The 19,566-nt window shown below is 40.1% G+C and overlaps 1 protein-coding gene across 1 annotated transcript; it reads right to left on the minus strand.

Annotated features, from left to right (window-relative positions):
• Nucleotides 1-885: 885 nt before the first annotated feature.
• gk5 (glycerol kinase 5) lies at nucleotides 886-19,107 on the minus strand. Its single transcript, XM_088613435.1, has 16 exons — nucleotides 18,278-19,107; nucleotides 17,200-17,293; nucleotides 16,815-16,890; nucleotides 13,128-13,221; nucleotides 10,224-10,355; nucleotides 9,897-9,972; nucleotides 9,167-9,228; nucleotides 8,980-9,053; nucleotides 8,577-8,637; nucleotides 8,125-8,251; nucleotides 7,214-7,318; nucleotides 6,595-6,689; nucleotides 6,167-6,270; nucleotides 5,835-5,894; nucleotides 4,271-4,404; nucleotides 886-3,567 (listed from the first exon to the last, which is right to left on the minus strand). Exons 1-16 carry the CDS (start codon nucleotides 18,401-18,403, stop codon nucleotides 3,419-3,421), a joined length of 1,569 nt encoding a protein of 522 aa, XP_088469561.1. The 5' UTR covers nucleotides 18,404-19,107; the 3' UTR covers nucleotides 886-3,418.
• Between the last annotated feature and the right edge of the window lie 459 nt (nucleotides 19,108-19,566).

Here is a 19,566-nt window from a genome sequence, read left to right on the forward strand (position 1 = left end):
TGCATCCCTTTTCAGTAACACTCTAGATTAGGAGTTCTATTTCTAAATATTTTATAATTGAAACATAATAACAACATTAAGTCAGCAAACTTTGATCATTTCCAAACTTTAGTTTAGATTAATTACGTTTGTAAAAAAAAACCTACTTCTGATTACACCCCTAGGATTAGAGGTGTGTAATTTAAGAACTCTTTATAAAATCATTAAATACATGTTAATAGACCTTTAGTACAGAGAGTTAAACTTAAGTGAGACCCTTTAGAAAGTATCACTTATAACTCCTAAACCAAACAAATAATTGACCATCTATTTTCTAACTGGTTAATCCAATTCAGGGTTGTGGGGTGAGCCAGAGCCTATCACTGCAAACAGCAGGTGCAAGGCCAGGTCACCCTAGATGGGATCTGGGTAACGAATCCATCGCAGGTTACTAAAGTTTCCTTTAACCATTTATATACTGTATGAGAACAAACTGACTTTAGTCCATAAATGTACAATTTGTCAGTAAAGGTGAATTCCTAACAGCTTATTAATACTCTGTTAATGCTCTCTTGATATAGTAAAGATGATGAAAATGTATAATACATGAAATTTGCAACTTCTTATCTGAATTTCACTCGTCAGTACTGTTTTTTCCCCTCTGCGAAAATCATGGACAAACTGTTCACTCCAAAGTTAATGAGTAAGACAGGTCACATGCCAAAGGTTTGCCCATGAGGAAAATCAGACACTTTGTTATAAATCATAAAACAGAGCAAAATAATTATTAACACAACCTGAAAGACACCGTTTGTACAATCTAATTAACAAACAGTGCTATGTGATATGAACAAGAATACTGGAGTAAACCTCCATGCCTCAATGTAGTCAAAACAGAACACAATCTTATACAGAGGTCATTTATAATTACTTTAAATATACAGTATATTAATGGTTTTAATGCATAAAGTCTTGATGATGTCATATTTTAGCAGCTGTAGAAAACAAAAACAATTTGAAATACATTTCTACAGTGATGTAATCAGGTAGCAACCCCTCTCCCCCAAATTAAATGACATTAACCTTGCTATACAAGATTGTCATTTCTATAAAAACTGAAGCCTCCAGAAATTTGGGATCATAAAGTAATAGTCATGGCAAATACAAGTCTTGATGTTAGTGAAAAAACAGCAAAATGCAGTACAGAGGTAGTACTATAAAAGTGCAGTTTAAAAATGCATGATTTGGAATTAAAAAACATTCAATTTCAAAATTAAACATGTAAATACTCCAGTTAAAAATATGCTATTTTTAAAAAGGAGTACATTTTCACAGTTTAATTATACCCAGTGTTTGTGTTCAATTAGATCCTGTAAACATTGAATTTATTATTTAACAAATTCTAGGAAATGGATGGTTATACATATTGGCACATAAGCCTGAGCCTGAAATAAAATGCATCTATAAACTGCTCTATAACAGACAATACCTTTGGTGAGACAAAGAGCAAAGACAACTACTACTATAGCGAAGGAAGAAGAAAAAGCAGCCCATGAAATAATATCTCCTCTGTGTGTGGCAGCTGCCCCTCTTTCACAAGCAAAGCAGTATTCCAGCCTGTTACAACCTGTTGGACAAGTTCAGGAAGCTGCCGTTTGAAAGTTATGCATATTTCCCTCATCAAAACAATAAACAAAGCAGTTTGGTTTAGATACTATGCATCTAATGCACCCAGCTCTGTAAACCTCAGAAATACAAAAAGGCACACTTCCAGATTAAGGACCAAGAAAGACCCACACTTCTACACAGGAACAGAAGAGACTGCTTTCCACAGGGAGGTATACAGAGTGAAAATGTGTTTTTTTTAAATTAAATGACAGCACAGACCTGACATTAACTCATCGGGAAAGTGCAGGCCTCATTTTGGCCAGTAAGTCACAGTTAAAAATCATTTTTGATCATCATTAAAGAGAGAAGCATTTGGAATTATTATGACACCTAATTTCTGCATAAATATAAAAATACATCATATTACCTACAGTATATTAGGCAAAAGGGCAAATCTTTCTGTTAAGGACTAGCTGGTCTGTTTACATTCAAAAGGGATACTCATTCTTCATATCACTCCCATTAACAAATACATTGCAAAGAGTGTATAGTTAGTTATGCTCCCCAATATAAAAGTAACGCAGATCAGAACAGGTCGAGAAAATAAACAGGATATGTAAAGAAAATATGTTGACGTCTTTTGAATCAGCCATGAAATAAAGCTTTTATAACTTACTTTTTTGTTCGCATGAAATCATGTACCCTGGCATTCTTCAGAAGAGCTTCATGTAATATTCCCTTGTAATCACTCAATACATAATCTTTTTACACCCAATGTATTGTAATACTTGGGAACCTTCATGAGAATAATACATATTGAATCATTTTACTTTAATGCCCGCAGTAAAATCATGCAGCAGCACATTTTGTTTTGGTGATAGGTTTGTTCTGTGGCCTGATACCTTGAACAAGGTGTTGTGACAGGCTCTGTCAGGAATTTGACAGGAATTAATTTGTAGGACAGCTTAATATCTGTACCCCACGCCCTGCCAGTTCAGGTCTGGACGATATCATTAGCTGATTGTGACAGGGATTCTCCAAGAGGTGATGCATAACTGAGCAAGTCCTAGAGTGTCTGGCCATGTACAAGTCCACTCGGTTTGTCTCATAAAAGTGCCCAGCAAAAACTCCTCCGTCCATCATCAGGAAGCTGTTCTCATCCAGATGATAGCCATGGAAAGCCAGAGCCTATTCTAGCAGCCTAGAAGGCAGGACAGAGAGAGATGAACCTCTCTCCCCCTGCAGTGGATCCCTGTCTATCACAGGTCCACAGATAAAGCAACTGTTTAGAATAGTCTATCAAATCTAGCCAGTGTGTGTTTGGCAAGTGGAAGGGACCTGCAGCACTCCGCAAAACCCCACATGGCCACATGAGAACATGCAAGCTCCACACAGACAGATGATCCAGGTCCCTGGAGCTGCGAGGACAGCAGCATTACTGTAATTAACTGCCACCCCCCCGTTACCCCATCACTTCTCCAACCAACGCTAACTCTCTTGTTAAGGCACTGTTGAACATGCACTCTGAAACACAGCGGATGGCTCTGACATGTTCATGCTGGAAGTAAAGCACACAAACAGCCTTCATTCCAGCACATGCTGGCAAGAGGAATGTAGAAGAAAACCTGAGCTGATTAACAATTGGAGGTTCCAAACTGGGGGAGTTGGGGTGGGCGTGAATGAAATTAACAAATGACTAAGGCTTTTTTTAGGAAGGAATATTAAACTAAGATTAGTGGTCATCAGGTGCCAAAGGCTGAGGTTGTCTCATCTGTGGATTTAAGTTCCAAGTTGATTATAGACTTAAAACCGAAGGCTCCCCGGTTATTAATTATCGTTTGCTGTACCAGTGCATTGATCGCATCAGAGCTTTCTCCCAGTTTTCCATGATGGGATTATAGTCCTGAGAAACATTCCGAGGGACAAAGACCTTTTCCAAGCATTTCAGATTCTTCAAGTCTTCCTTGCTCTTCCAGAAACCTTGAAAGAACAAGAAACATTTTTGTAAAATTATTCCTGACAATTATTCCTGACTCCCTCTTGCAAGTAATTTCCAAGATTGCATTCTGTATTACCCCTAGAAGGAAACATCAAACCTTTCCAAGCTTTAATAGTTTTTAATACGTTTGAAATAGCAAAACTAAGTGACGGTTTCACTCTGCTCAGTTCCAAAATGGACTTGGAGAGGATTTTCTTGTGAAAATGTTCCTATTCAGGGTCTATTCAGCCATAGGCGCATGGCAGGGTACACCCTGGATGGGACACCAGTCCACTGCAGGGCACACACAGACACAGACATTCACACCAGGGTGATTCTTCCAGAAGCAATTAACCTGCTAGTATGTTTTTTCAGACTGTGGTAGGTCCAGTTTCCTAAGAGGAAACCCACACCAACGAGAGGGGAACATATAAACTCCATGCAGATAGCACGCCAGGTCCAATATTAAACCCAGGGCCCCAGCGCTGCGAGGCAGAAATGCTAACCACTGTGCCACCGTTTTACAGTACTGTTAAACTTATTTTCACCTGACGATGATGCCCTTTGCTTTGTAGGGGGGTGAAAACTGTACGGTGAGCTGTGGTATGTACTTTTCTGGAATAACAGAAACCGTGGGAAATGACAAATTACAGAATGTAGAAATGTAGCCTTTTTTATTCTGTGTCACATAAGCTCCCCACATACCAATTCCAAGCCCGGCAATGTATGCGGCCCCGAGACTGGACATATCGATGTGTCTGGGCCTGCCAATCTTCTTGCAAATGAGGTCTGCTGTCAGCTGTATGATAAAGTTGTTGCTGGACACACCTCCGTCCACCCTGTGAGAATGGAGTAAACTGGGCTGATTAAAGGAGCTGATCTTTAGGACGGCTGAGGAAGAGAAGAACAACTCTGGACAGCGGTTCAGAGAGGTCATCCTCCAGAAGCCTCAGGCATTACAAAACAACAGCAGCAGCTTTACGAAGAACAAATAATAATAATCCTTACACTTATATAATGCTTTTCTGGACACTCCACTCAAAGCGCTTTACAGGTAAGGGGGCCTCCCCTCCACCACCACCAATGTGCAGCCCCACCTGGATGACGCGACGGCAGCTGTAGTGCTCCAGTACACTTCTAACACATCAGATATCAGTGGGGAGGAGAACAGAGTGATGAACCCAGGTTATAGATGGGGATTATTATGAGGCCATGACTGGCAAAGTCCAGGTGGAAATTCGGCCAGGATGCTGGAATAACACCCCTATTCAGTTCGAGAAACACCCTGGGATTTTTAATGGCCACAGAGAGTCAGAACCTCGATTTTACATCTCATCTGAAGGACGGCGTCTTTTTACAGTATAGTGTCACCATCACTATACTGGGGCATTAGGAAACACACAGACTACAGATGTGCAATATTTAAAATGAAATATTTTACAAATTATACCAGAAAAACATTGTAAAACATATAGCCAATACTTTTGATCAACTTTTTTATCCATTGAGCTTCTTGTTCATAACAGCTATGAAGAAAGGAATGCATTTGGGTGAGTCACAGCATACTCTTTATGAATATTTTCTTAACATTTTCAGTAAGTTCCTACTTATACTTTAGTATATCCTATGGTTGTTGTGGTTCTTTTCTTTGGTTTGCTAATAAAATAAGTATACTAGTTAATATTATACTTAATATTATATTTATTATTAACAATATGAATTCTGTGCACCTGGGAAGCACATCTCATTATTATGGATTTCAAAGAGCCACTACACTCCAGCAACCCCTCTATACAGCACATCAGGTAGATACATAACTTCACCAATTTAAGAGGAAACTTTAGGAGGACTAAATTGCACAAACAGATGGACACCGTGGGTTAACACACTCCCCCTTTGGAAAAGTGCCTTAAAGACTTCAAGAAGTCAGGATCTAATTTTAACATCTTATCTGAAGGATGATCCCTCCTACAGCACTGTCTTGGCCACACTGAGACATTGGCTTGGAATTTGTGATCCAGAGGGAAGAGTGCCACCTACTGGTGAGGTGCACATTTAGAATTTAAGATCCAGTTTTAATGTTACTGTAAAATATGTACATACTGTATGTTTAATCTACAGGTACAGATTTGGTCTCGATACTAGATTAAAAAAAGATATATGATTGGAAAATTGGAAAGGAAAACAGGAAAACTGGGAGGGATTTACTAAGACCATAATGTAAGAGTGACATGGTACAGTTATAATTACTTATAAGACAAAAAAATACCTTATATTTGTAATTGGAATGTGCATCTCTTGTAGCATAACATCATAGAGTTGCTTGTTCCTAAAGACAAAATGTTTTGTTGACATTAGACACAGAACAAGGCAAATCTGCAGAAAACACACGTTGCAAGATCACATCATTGGTGGAGGAACCAAAAAGGAAAGTTGTTCTATTTTTGACGATGAGTTAAAGATTAAATTTTGCTCATTTTAAGCTTAATTTTTAATTCTTAACCCATTTGCAGTTTTGAGCAGTTGGTTGTTGCAACCTAGCATGGAAACACACACACATCCCACCTTTAGCGCAGTTTGAAAATGCAAAGGTCATCTCACCTGAAGGCTATGGATTCCAGTATAGCTCGGACGAGATGGCTTTTAGTTGTTGACGGTTTCAAGCCCATGAAAGAGGCACATGCTTTGGGGTCGTTAATGGGAGCCTGAAAACAGCCCAACAGAAAATTCTAAATATGTAATTAAATGTATATTGGATCTCTCTTTTTAGTGGTAACATTTACAAAAGCAAAATCAAATGAACGATTAAAGAAACTTATAAGGCACAGATACATGAAGCAATAAAAGCAGGAGGAAGAGAAGAATTTGTCATACTAAGTCATGTGTTCTGTCCACCCCTGTACTAAAAACACTGCCCAATCTTCTGCTTTTAGAGGCAACCCTGAGTCAGTCCAGTGTAATACTGCCAAAAATGCAGATTAAAACTGCTTCTGTTGTTTCCACTACGGGGCCCTTCTGCTGAGTCTTACCTGCAAGCCACTGAAGGATGGAACAAAACACACTCCGTCAGAGTCCTCTACACTGTTTGCCATTGCGTCTGTTGCCGTCACATCAGAGAACAGCTCTGCGGAAATCATTTTTTGTCATTAACTGGCCTCAATCAAACACATTTATGCTGCTATTTTTCTATACGGTAAATCCTTTCTAGTTTGAAATGATCAGTTGTTAGTCGGCTTGGTTTGCTGTATCAGGAAACCCAGCACCTGTGGGTATACACTCCTTCGACACACCCACGTCAATGCCATCTGCCACTTGACAAGTGGTGAGCTTTGCCATGCATAGCACCAACTGGAGGGGTGATGCATTTCTCATTGACAGAAATGCAAACTGCAGGCATCTCAGATCACAGTTATGTGCCAATGAAAAACAATTCAGTTCCACCCAAGGCCACAATCTGAGCAATCCCAGTTACCATCAAATAATGGCATAACCTGGGTTTTAACCAACAATGTCTGGATAACACAATCCAGCAATCCCAATAAACCCATCCCAGCCTTGCTTTATATTTAAAAAATGAAATAAGTGTATACTGATGGAATTCAGAGCTAGAATGAATTACAATACCAGAGAAATTTCAGCACTTCTTACCCAGCTCTAGTGCCCATTTAATGGCACTTCCTGTGTCGGCTGCATTTCCCTCAGCTAAATAGATCAATTCTGGGCCAATTTTCCAACCCACTAATGGATACAGTCCTGAACAGAAACAGAGATGAAAGATGTCAAACAGGTTTAAGAAGGAACAGGCAACAACTTGGTACAATTCAGAGAATGGCTGCACTTTTGAATTCCTGTAACACACGCAGTCAGACCTCAGAATGCAAGTTATGCCTATGCCTCAGCTGCATAATACAGAGAAAAAACAAAGCGTTGTGAGAAAAATATGTTCTCACTGAGGGACAGGCAATGCTCCCGAGAATCTATATGCTCACTGTAACTGGGCGGCTCCTGTACCTACACCTGGAGGGACAAAGCTAACACAGGTCTGGTACTGTAATTACCACTGGAGCTACAGCTGTTACACGTGTCGACAGCGGTTCTTTAATCACCACCATTGAGAGCTGCTGCTTTGCTACCTCTACACTGTGACTCTTTCTCATTTCAGCAGTCACATGGCAACTCGTGAGATAACATTGCCCAACCCTGCTGAAAACTGAACTAAAGCTGGACCACAGACTTCTCGGTTAGCGTGCTTTAATGATCTTACAACGCTGCCTTGAAAAAAAGGGACTGAAGACTACTGCAGAAGAAGAATTCATTCGCATTATTTTGGGAATTGACTGAAAGTTAAAGCCCCACATGGCTTTTAAGTAACAAGTGTTAGACAGGTTATTTTTTCATTCATTTGTGTGCTTAAATTTCTATTTTCCCCCCAAGGGTATCTTTTCGCAGTCAGCATAACAAGTTAATTGCATTTTACAAGCCCCATTACACAAAGGCCTAAACAAAGTGTCTAGTTGAAAACAACTAGAAAGTTCTGGAAAATCCTCCTCTGAGTTTACCAGCCATGGAGGCATGAGGCTTGTTCCCAGTGTTGATGTCCATAAATGTTCCTGTTCCCATGGTGATCTTCACATCACCTCTGTCAAAACAGCATTCACCGAACATCGCAGCCTGTTGATCTGCCACCTAGAAAATACTCGCGCATTAGGTTTTAAAACGACCAAGAAATTATCAGAGATTTTCTTTTTGAATCTGAGGGGCCACTTCATTTTGCCCTCTATTTAAGAAATGTAAAACCCTCTTCAATTTTTGTTCTATCAAACCATTAAATTAGCCAGAAAAGGTCAATTTCCTTGACGTCAGAAGAATGAAAACTAAATGCTGTAAACTGAATATTTTTTCTCTGCATTCTGCTCTGAAAACAAGAAATACCTGAGCTGGTCCCCCTCCCCAGTTAAAACACAAATCCCCAAAAAAGTTTTGTATATATTTTTTAGAGATCCATACTCACAATAGACATTATAGGTATTGGAACACCAAAGATGCTGGGATCAGCTGAGCCGAATCTGTGACTGAGGGAAGAGAAAGATTAGTTCTACTCACGACTAATTTTACATGCAAGAACTTCAAAAATACTGAAGCTTCAGCATTAGAAATTTCTGTGGGTTATTTGCAAAAAATTTTTTCACTGAATAGTACTTGAAATTGTATCTGGGCAGAAATCTAACTGAAGTCTGTTTAGCATTTATGGTAGGGCTTTTTTGCATTGTACAATTAAATTAATTTAATCTCTTCTTTACCGTTACGCCCCTTGTTCCCCTCATACAAGCAAGTTGTTATTGTAATGGACGCCGTTTAAAAAGGAAGTTCCCATCACTGACACTGAAGCTTCAAGAACTGAATTGTACTCCTACCCAGTATTCTCGACGGTGGGGAAGATGGAGACCGGCAAGGAAACGAGAGAGCAGAGAAAGCGACTCCAGCACATCTGAAAGCAAAACACACCTCCTCGGTCAGAACTGCGTATCTCAGTGACTTGCAACATGGAGCAAAGGGCAAGCATCTGTCCCTTTGAATAAAGACATTCAGAAAGCTTCTTACCTGATAAGAATCAAACATTCCTGTGCTACTTGCATTGGAATAATCTGTAGCATGAACAGCACCTAAAGTTGAAATACAAATGGATTCAACATATTAAAATAGTACTGGAAGTAACTGGCACTGTTTTAATTCTCGGTATGTGAAAATCCACATTTAAAAGGATGGCAGTGTCACAGGCATTTCTTTCATTTCTGGACTACAGTAATTCAGCATATTTTACAAACAAGTTTTGAATGCTACTTGGAACTGGTCTCCTTGCACTAGCATGCAATGCTTGGAGCTGTGTTACACACACATATGAAAGAAAGCTTTCTTTCAATTGTTTTACCTTACAAAAAGTACTCAAATTAAGATTTTCAGCTCTTTTCCTTCCCAAACAGAATTTGTTCTTAATTGTATTAAGTTATATAAATCCAGTATAATTTGCCGTATTTGTAGCCTGTACCAAACCAGGCTAGAAGAGAATATGGGTGTGAAAACCAAAAATGTTCTTTTAATAAAAAGTTCAAATGCATTTCATTTATCTTAGTTTGAACATTTTGAAGGGGCTCTTTGTGGCAAAAGATGATCTGCTTTTTCTCTATCCATGAAGTCAGAAAATTGTCCTTCTGAGCTATATGCGTATGCTTAGATTTCACAAAGAGGTTTCCCAGACAAAGGGACAGTACAAAGATGAACAATTGTGTCCAGCTGCAGAGCCGCCGTGATTCTCTGCATGACTTCAGCTCACCTTTGGTAAGTCTGTACAGCAGCCAGGTGTCAATTGTCCCAAAGAAGCAATCGTCTTCTTCAACGGCTTCTTGTAACTAAGTAAAAATCACCAAACAAGAGTAAGGCACTTTTTTCTTTCCATCAAGTGTAAATACATTTATCTGGGCATTGGAATGCAGGACCTAAGGCAGATGACGACTGTAATGAAATGTATGTACGTAGCACACCCAGGGGATTCAGAGTTTCATCTCATGCAGTTTGGTCTTCGTGCTATCCATTTTACTTCCTCTGGAAATACACTCACTGTAGCTAGCGCAGTCCTGGTCTGACCGGTTTTGCTTCTCACCTCTTTTATGTTTTGGAGAACCCAGGCCAAGCGGAATGTGACGTGTTGTGTAGAAAACACGACAAGGCTTGCAGCCAGGAAACGCTTCTGCCTGGTGAGGAAGTGTAACATTTTCGTCACCCCATGGACTGCCTGGATACAGAACACACACAAGCAGTGTCACTCACTGATTTCATAGACCACAAAAGGGATGCTAAAAAATATGCATTATACACCATGCAAGCTGGGGTCTTAGGTTTTAGACTTTAAAGCTCGTTAAAAGAAACCATTCTTTTAGGATGCGTCAGCTTGTCATTGCAATCCTGGGGCAACCTGATTATCAGTTTATCTGTAAATAAATTCTGACTGATTTCTGGCGATTGGTTTTCCCTCATGTGAGTTTTTGTATCCACAGTATTTGTAAGCATTTTGGCTGGGTTCTGGCTGGGGATGCAAGAAATATTTAGGCTTCCTCATGTTCATTAGTATTGTCTGGCATGAAAACTGCTGTTTTTTGAAGGATTTTCCTTTGTTCATAAATACTGAGAAATGTCTGGGATAAGTTTATTTTTTTAATTAAATGGGTTATTCTGTCATGTTGGTACTGAAGGTTTTTTTTTCAAATTTCCTTATGTTTTGCCTTGGGATGTTATTTTTTATAAGTGTCATGGATGTGTGCTGCATTACGCAATTCATAGAATAATATTTATAGTACAGTATATAGGACAAATGGACTGCTTGTTCCTAGGTTTGCGTTGAACATAATTCTACCACTTCTGAAGATTGTCCTGATGGTATGCTAAACAAGCAGTCTTGTGATAGCTTTACTAATTAACATTTGTTTTCATAGTTTTTACGTTTTATATGTTGACTAATAAGTGGCAGAATAGAAAAAAATGCTTTCCAGTGCCATGAACAAAATTAAAATCAACACTGCTTCTAAAAGAAACTTAAAATCTTTGCGTCATTATTTACTTGGCCATACAGTTCTCATGGCAACACCTTGGCTAGCATTTTATATTCTGTGGAAAATGGTATTTGATAACCATGTCGGGAGTATGACAAAAAAATAAAAATCAGTTAATTTAACCTTATTTACTCACTACCTTTTCACACTGACACTCTGACCTGGGTCTTGGCTTGAACTTAGAAAGTTTCTGCTAGAATGAAACCACATAAATGGCGCTGTAACCAGTCTGTAACCTAGCTTGGGCAAGAAAAGGACATGATGTGCGCTTGTAAGCGGCTCACAGGACACACACACCCACGCCACAATTAAGGCACCACTTCCTCAAAAGAGCTTCCACGCTTTTTTAAATGCTGTAGAAATGGCACTGAGCAAGGCAGTTATCTCTGCTCTTCAATATTCAGGCTTGATGAAGGCACCTAAAATGTTTGAGTATGTACGTATACATCAGCTAAGGCAGGGTTTCAAAGACTACCGGTTGGTTGCAAGGCCTTGACTTTGCACAATGTCTTGAAATGTATTGCTCCTTCTGGCGTGTGGACTATCTTACTGCCTCAATGAACGGACTGTAGGTCAGAGGTTCCCAACTTAGGTTCTGAAGCACCGCAGTGTCTTCTGATTTTATGTTCCAAATGAGTTCCAAGTTACCTGTGGAAACTAATGAATTTAATCAGATTACCTGTTCAGATTTTTGGTTTATTTTTTAAATTCGCTAGTCATAATCCTCAGTTTGAAAAATGCCCATCAAACTGTATTGTTTCCAACACCCATTGCGGGTATCAGCAACCTATGGCACAGGTGCCGTTATTGGTGCGCAAAGGGATTTTTAACGGCATCTGCAGTGAAAGCGGCACATGCCGTGTAAGTCTAATTAGCCATGAAAAAAAAAACTATAAAAGCTATGCTTGATTTTTCTGTAATCATGTAGAACATGCTACCCAATGAAAGCTTGTTGGTGTAGAAAAAATGATTCACTTGGTTTATTTGCTACATTCTTTTTGGCGGGGTTAGCCTATTATTTTCTCAAGAAAGCTCAAAATCCATTTTTCACACTTAAGTTTAAAATCAAACATTTTGAACAAAATGGTGGTTGTTAAAAAGCAAAATTAGATGTTGGCTCAATTCAGCCCTTCTAGAGAGATGAATATGGATTTGTTCAACATAAAGACGATGCTGTTTATATTCTATGTTACTTATAGAGCTCAAAGTTCTGGGATCTGCAAAATGAAAATAATCACAGTGCCGCTATCATGCAAAGGGACAAGTAAAGGTTTATTCGGCTGTGGAGCCTTCTTCTGATGTGCCTCTATCATGACCTCAGCATTAATCAAATTTAACTTGTAAAGAAAGGACACATGGAAATGACTCAAGAAATGTGCTTTTGTCTCTCATTCCTCAGTGACCTAAATGTGTCAGGGAACACATCTGAATGAAGGAATTTCTAATACCAATTCAATCCTGTTGTCTTCTTCAGAATGAGCAGTGAATCACAAACCAGAAGACACAAGTGGAATTCAACACTGATAACTTCACAAAGGGGCACTTCTTTACACCAAGGGTGGTAGGAGAATATTGAAGCTGATACCCTCGGTTCCCTCACGAAACAGCTGGATAATATGTATGAATTTCATGCCAATTACCAAGTGGGCTGGACAGGGCAAATTGCCTCCTCATGTTTGTAACTGTTCTGATGTTATAATTAAAAATCACATTCAACGATTTAAGAACAAATTTAAAAGTATGACCCAAATAGGAAACTGAATTAAATATATGACGAAGACCCTGGAGAGAACACAACTCAGAGTCACTACAATTTAGCTGAAGCACGTGACACGGGGTTTCTGACCTCGATCAGGTGGAACCTGGGAAGAGAATATCAGTGCGAGAAAGACTGTAGAGAAATGATACATCCTGCTGAGCTTCTTAGGTGTTCTTCCTAGTAACGCAGTTACACGCACCTTCATAACATAAGACTGGTTCCACATCCTGACGAGTTCCGTGGCCCTCATGTCTTGCCAGGTGATAAAATTGTGAAATGGCACTCCCGTTTTCCTGCAAAATCCCATTGGAAAGCTTCAGACAGGTTAAAGCCCGTGCTTGTGGTCTACGCAGGCTTAGCATCACAACTTGGCAGTGATGTTGAGAAACAAGAAAACAGGAAAGAAGTACAGGCATGAGAAGAGGTGCCTCACACCCTAAGGCTGGAAGAGTGTACCTTGGTACTGGGTACCAAGTGTACTTGGGAGTTTCCGTCTACTTGGAGTTAACCTCTACTTCTTCCTTTCCAGAAGACTTTCGATATTCTAATGTAACAGGCTCATTGAAGTATATACTTAATATGAATAATGTAATTATATTGAAAATATACAGTGGTGTGAAAAAGTGTTTGCCCCCTTGCTGATTTCTTATTTTTTTGCATGTTTGTCACACTGAAATGTTCCAGATCATCAAACAAATTGAAATATTAGACAAAGATAACACAAGTAAACACAAAATGCAGTTTTTAAATGAAGGTTTTTATTATTAAGGGGAAAAAAAAATCCAAACCTACATGTGTAAAAAAGTGATTGCCCCCTAAACCTAATAACCGGTTGGGCCACCCTAAGCAGCAACAACTGCAATCAAGTGTTTGCGATAACTGGCAATGAGTCTTTTACAGCACTGTGGAGGAATTTTGGCCCACTCATCTTTGCAGAATTGTTGTAATTCAGCCACATTGGAGGGTTATCGAGCCTTAACCGCTTTTTTAAGGTCATGCCACAACATCTCAATTGGATTCAGGTCAGGACTTTGACTAGACCACTCCAAAGTCTTCATTTTGTTTTTAAGCCATTCAGAGGTGGACTTGCTGGTGTGTTTTGGATCATTGTCCTGCTGCAGAACCCAAGTGCGCTTCAGCTTGAGGTCACGAACAGATGGCCGGACATTCTCCTTCAGGATTTTTTGGTAGACACCAGAATTCATGGTTCCATTTACCACAGCAAGTTTTCCAGGTCCTGAAGCAGCAAAACAGCCCCAGACCATCACACTACCACCACCATATTTTACTGTTGGTATGATGTTCCTTTTCTGAAATGCTGTGTTACTTTTATGCCAGATGTAATGGGACACACACCTTCCAAAAAGTTCAACTTTTTTCTCGTTAGTCCACAGAGTATTTTCCCAAAAGTCTTGGGGATCATCAAGATGTTTTCTGGCAAAACTGAGACGAGCCTTTATGTTCTTTTTGCTCAGCAGTGGTTTTCGTCTTGGAACTCTGCCATGCAGGCCATTTTTGCCCAGTCTCTTTCTTATGGTGGTGTCATGAAAACTGACATTAACTGAGGCAAGTGAAGCCTGCAGTTTTTTGGATGTTGTCATCGCTGCGCTCTTGGGGTAATTTTGATCAGCCAGCCACTCCTGGGAAGGTTCACCACTGTTCCATGTTTTCGCCATTTGTGGATAACGGCTCTCACTTTGGTTCGTTGGAGTCCCAAAGCTTTAGAAATGGCTTTATAACCTTTTCCAGACTGATAAATCTCAATTACTCTGTTTCTCATTTGTTCCTGAATTTCTTTGGATCGCAGCATGATGTCTAGCTTTTGAGGATCTTTTGGTCTACTTCACTTTGTCAGGCAGGTCCTATTTAAGTGATTTCTTGATTGAGAACAGGTGTGGCAGTAATCAGGCCTGGGTGTGGCTAGAGAAATTGAACTCAGCTTTCCAAAGATGTGATAAACCACAGTTGATTTATGTTTTAACAGGGGGGGCAATCACTTTTTCACACAGGGCCATGTAGGTTTGGATTTTTTTCCCCTTAATAATAAAAACCTTCATTTAAAAACTGCATTTTGTGTTTACATGTGTTATCTTTGTCTAATATTTCAATTTGTTTGATGATCTGGAACATTTCAGTGTGACAAACATGCAAAAAAATGCAAACACTTTTTCACACCACTGTATTTGCATTTCACAAGATGTTGCACTAATCTAGCTTAATCCTGGAACTTCCCTAACATCTGGTGTTTAAGTGATAGACAGGTCTTATTCTGTCTGATGCTCCTATATGACTGTAACAGACCTCCCCCTCAGACTGTAGTGTGATAGGGAAATCTGTACCTATAGGACTCACCGATGCAGGGTAACCGAATATGGGCCCCAACCTTGTCCAACTAGTATCAGTGGAAACCCACACACATTCAAACCTGTTTGGCCAGTCCTCCAAATACCGTCTATTTATTTTACCAGTGGCTGACAAGGCCACGACTGAATCTGTTATTCAGCACTCAGTTTTATATTAATCTGAATTGGTTCTTTTTTGTTTTAGGACTGTGTGAAATTTCACCCTGGCATTTTCATAATTCTCTTCAACTAACTGCTGAACAGACACCCCCTCTGTTTCTCTGAATGGCTTTTATGGGAGAGGCTGTGCACAGGTGCAGCTAATTCCCAGATTCCCTCGTGCAAATCCAGTGTAAGGAACATCTCATCGCTGCCCCTCCCCCCCCCCCCCAGGTTCCCTCCTCTTTCCACTAATTCACTCTTCTCTCTCTTTTCTCAATTTCCCCCATGTGCCTTCACTCTTCTCTTTCTGTCTGCTCCCCTCTGTCCTTGCTGTCCTTTTGTTGTTGAAAATCAAACATACAGTACTACATTGGATACAGAAATGTACATTCGTATATGTGTAAAAATGTGTATGATTTTTGGGAAAACTCTAAATCAAATACGAGTAAGAGTGGGCAGAATCAGATGAAGAGCATGTTGAAGTTAAGACTAGGAATTGTAAGAAGTGTTGATTATAGGAAGCAAAGCTTTATATATATCATTACCCTTAAAGTTCTTGGTCTACAGTAGTTCTGCCTTCTTGTTTGTTGATAAACAAGCTTCAAATTTAAAAGCCCAAAACATCAACATATTAACAAAATACATTCAGCAACTATGCAACTATTTAGAACACAGGCAGCACGGTGGTGCACTGGTCATCACCGCTGTCTTATAAAGTTGGGCCCTGGATTCTACCTGTGTGGAGTTTGTATGTCCCATCCGCCCTGGGATTTACGTCTTATTCGAAGGACGATACCTCTTTATAGAATAGTGTTCCCGTCACTATACTGGGGCATTAGAACCCACACAGACCACAGGGTGAGGTCTTCCAGCAGGAGGTCTCCCATTGAGGTACTGGCCAGGCTCAGACATGCTGAGCTTCAGCGGGCTACCAGTTGTGAGCGGCAGGGTGATGTACTGTAGCTGCTGGCTGCCCTGTGGGTCAGGTGAGGAGGGTCTGACAAGAGTTTCTGAGCTGTTGGCAAATACAGCAGCAGCCTCTGCAGCCTCCCACGTGCTGCAGCCGGGGATGGGGGGGAGACGGGCAGGTCGGTGGAACCTGCCCACACTTGCTCACTCTCTGTTGTGTGAGGCTCGCATTGTTCACGAGCTGTGAAAAACACGTGACTAGTTAACCCAAGGTCTGGTGGTTATACACATAGAAAAATATCTAATTTGACTGCTGTCATGAAGTCAAGTGGATTTCAGTGAGAGATCGCTGTAGTTTTCAACAACAAACCCAGCAATGTCTCGCTTTCCCAAAGGAGACCCTCATTCCACGAGTGACCAAGCGACCAGTGGCTTCCGCATGGCCCTCGTCGTGACGCGCTTTTTTACACTACCTGCTCCATGTGGTGAAGGTCGCTCTCTGTGTCGAAATCCCCAGGGCTGAGATCTGACTCATCTGTAAACCTGCATCTACACAGGGAGAGCAAAAAAATGGCGTGCACTCAGAAAAAAGATAAAACCAACCAGAAGCCCTTCCCCTCAGGTATGCATCTAAAGGTATCATCGAGGAGGATGCTGCACATTGGTGGTGGTGGAAGAGAGTCCCCGTTACCTGTAATGCGCTTTGAGTGGAGTGTCCAGAAAAGCGTTATCTAAGTGTAAGCAATTATTATTAATATTATTATAAAGGAACCACGTGCAACAGTGGTCCTGAAACAGGGGTGGGTGTTAAGTTACTGTATGTTTCTCAGGGTGAGTTGTTAAGAGAATGGCACTAACTGTCCACAGCTCCTTGTACCACAGCGACAAACTGCTCCCAGAGCTCCTCAGGTTCCATCTCCACCCATCCGGGATTGGGGTAAAGAAGGCTGACCTGCAAAAGGGGAAAAGGAGACGGCACGATAATAACAAAAAAAAAATGCAGGAAGGAGATGAAACGGAGTAGCGTATAGATTTTTCTTTTGAAATCCAATTCCTTCTATTTCAACACAGCTTGGGAACTCGCCTACATCCAACAGAATCCGGGTCTCCCATTCTCACAAAGCGTTTTATTCCCGGTAAACAGAGCGGATTTATAGGATTACGCCCTATAAACTGGGCAAAACACCAGGGCAGAATAATGTATCCCCATGTAGCAAATGACTAAGTCTGTATAGACCCTTAATTATTTAAATCTATGTAGAATTGCTGTGCTAGCGGCTTTGTATTGTGAAGTTTTAACAACCGATCACAAACTTTAAATCAAATGCTCTGCCAACTTCTAAGGACCACTGACTAGGACCTCCTCTAAAAGAACAACTTCAGAAATACATAGATGACACAGCATCGGCACTAGTCATTAAACAACTCTTTAATTTATTTTGCTCAGATGCAATATACAACGCAATAAACGGGAATTTCTTCTTCAAAGTTACAACAGTTTTTAACCAAATTACAAAACATATGTCATTTTGCAGCGTTTAATCAGCTCGTTTTATGTAGCAATAATTTCCGGAATGTTATTAATTCATATTGTGGCTAGAAGTGTCTTGAATTGTCATCTTAAAATGAGGACGTAAATGTATGAGGGCATTAAAAGTCCCTCAGTTAACAGACTGCGCTGTAGTCTGTGTTTTGGAATGCAGTAAGAGAGACTTTTCCACCTCCATTTTCGTAATTCTCAAAACTAGAACTTCTTGTAATGCCTGTTTCGAGAATTGAATGGGCCAATCTATTGCGATGAATGTTCCCTCACCACTTTCATAGTATGGCGTTTACAAAGCAACATCCATTTAATTTGCTTTAATACACATGAACATGAAAGAGTGACTACCGGTGCCTCCAGCTAAAAACTCATGAAACAACCAAAGCATTTTACCTTTTTCCTGCAGGAACCTTGTATGTGCGCTTTTTTGTCGTAGACATGCCCTCGGATAGTCGTTGTACCCACATCCACTGAAAGAACGTACATTTCCTTCTTAAAACCGTTTCTTTGAGATCCCATTCTGCTTCATATATTGCAATAAATCGTTTACATCGCCGCAGAACAATCGGAAACGTCTCAGAGGTCTGACCAGCGAAACAACCTGTGAATCCCAGTTCTCACTGGCATGCGTTTCAGTGTTTTACTTCTCCAGCGTCTCTCTATTTTGCCAGTTTTCCATACAAAAGTCATGTCTTGAACATAGTCTCTTTACATAAACCCATGAAAACAAATAATCTTAAAATTTGACAGAGCAAAGCTCGATGCATAGATTCTCCACCATCTGCTGTAGAACGTAATCTTTCAGGAAACGTCAAATCCCAATTGCACTTGGCTTCAAATATTTTTCCAACCTTTAGTCCTTTTACAGCCCCGTTGACCCACTATTGATACCCTCTCGAGCTTCGAATCAACCCCTCCTTCCATCCAACAGGCCGAAGTCCTTAAGGTCCGATTTCGAGATTTATTTCTTGCTTTTGGATTCCTCCGTCAAAACACTGTATGCACGGCAAGTTACACTTTCCACTTTCACAACAGCGCTTCCTACAACTCCCTCCCATTTTCTTACCACGCTTTCTTTCCAAATATCATCATCAAAGCATTTAAAACGATCGTCATGCGACAATGAATCCAAAAGCTGAAGAAATATGAATTTGCACGTATTTAATACTCGAGCATCTTTCTGTTACTACAGTCCGCTGCGGGCTTTGTGGGTTAAATGAAGTTAGCGAGACGTCACGGATCAGTCGATAAATGGGAGGGGACATTTCTTAAAGGCAAGATACCGTTTTTTAGATTTGAAGATGCATGTATTGCTAGTAAAAGCGGAAAAAATATGCCCAACTTTAAATTGAAATTATTTAGAATCCACGGAAAAATACTATTTATCCACCTTTGGTTTCTGAGAATTGTTAATGAGCGACGTGAATTAAGCTGGAATGTTCTAAAGAACTGTATAATATTCCTGGGAAAGAATTAGGTTTAAAACAGGAGCTCAATATGTTTTGTTAAACCATAATTATTCTTAAATAACGAACTTAAGATACATCTTTGGTACAGGTGTAGCTATCATTATATTTATATTTTCATGCTTTCCCTGAGTTTAATTGCTGTTCTCTTGAGGAAAAAGAGATGAAGTCAAAGGATTTCCTATAAACCAATATTGTGAACACAAAGCTGAAGTC

Source organism: Lepisosteus platostomus, chromosome 2 (assembly GCF_059453375.1).
Source record: "Lepisosteus platostomus isolate fLepPlt1 chromosome 2, fLepPlt1.hap1, whole genome shotgun sequence".
NCBI classification, from domain to species: domain Eukaryota; kingdom Metazoa; phylum Chordata; class Actinopteri; order Semionotiformes; family Lepisosteidae; genus Lepisosteus; species Lepisosteus platostomus.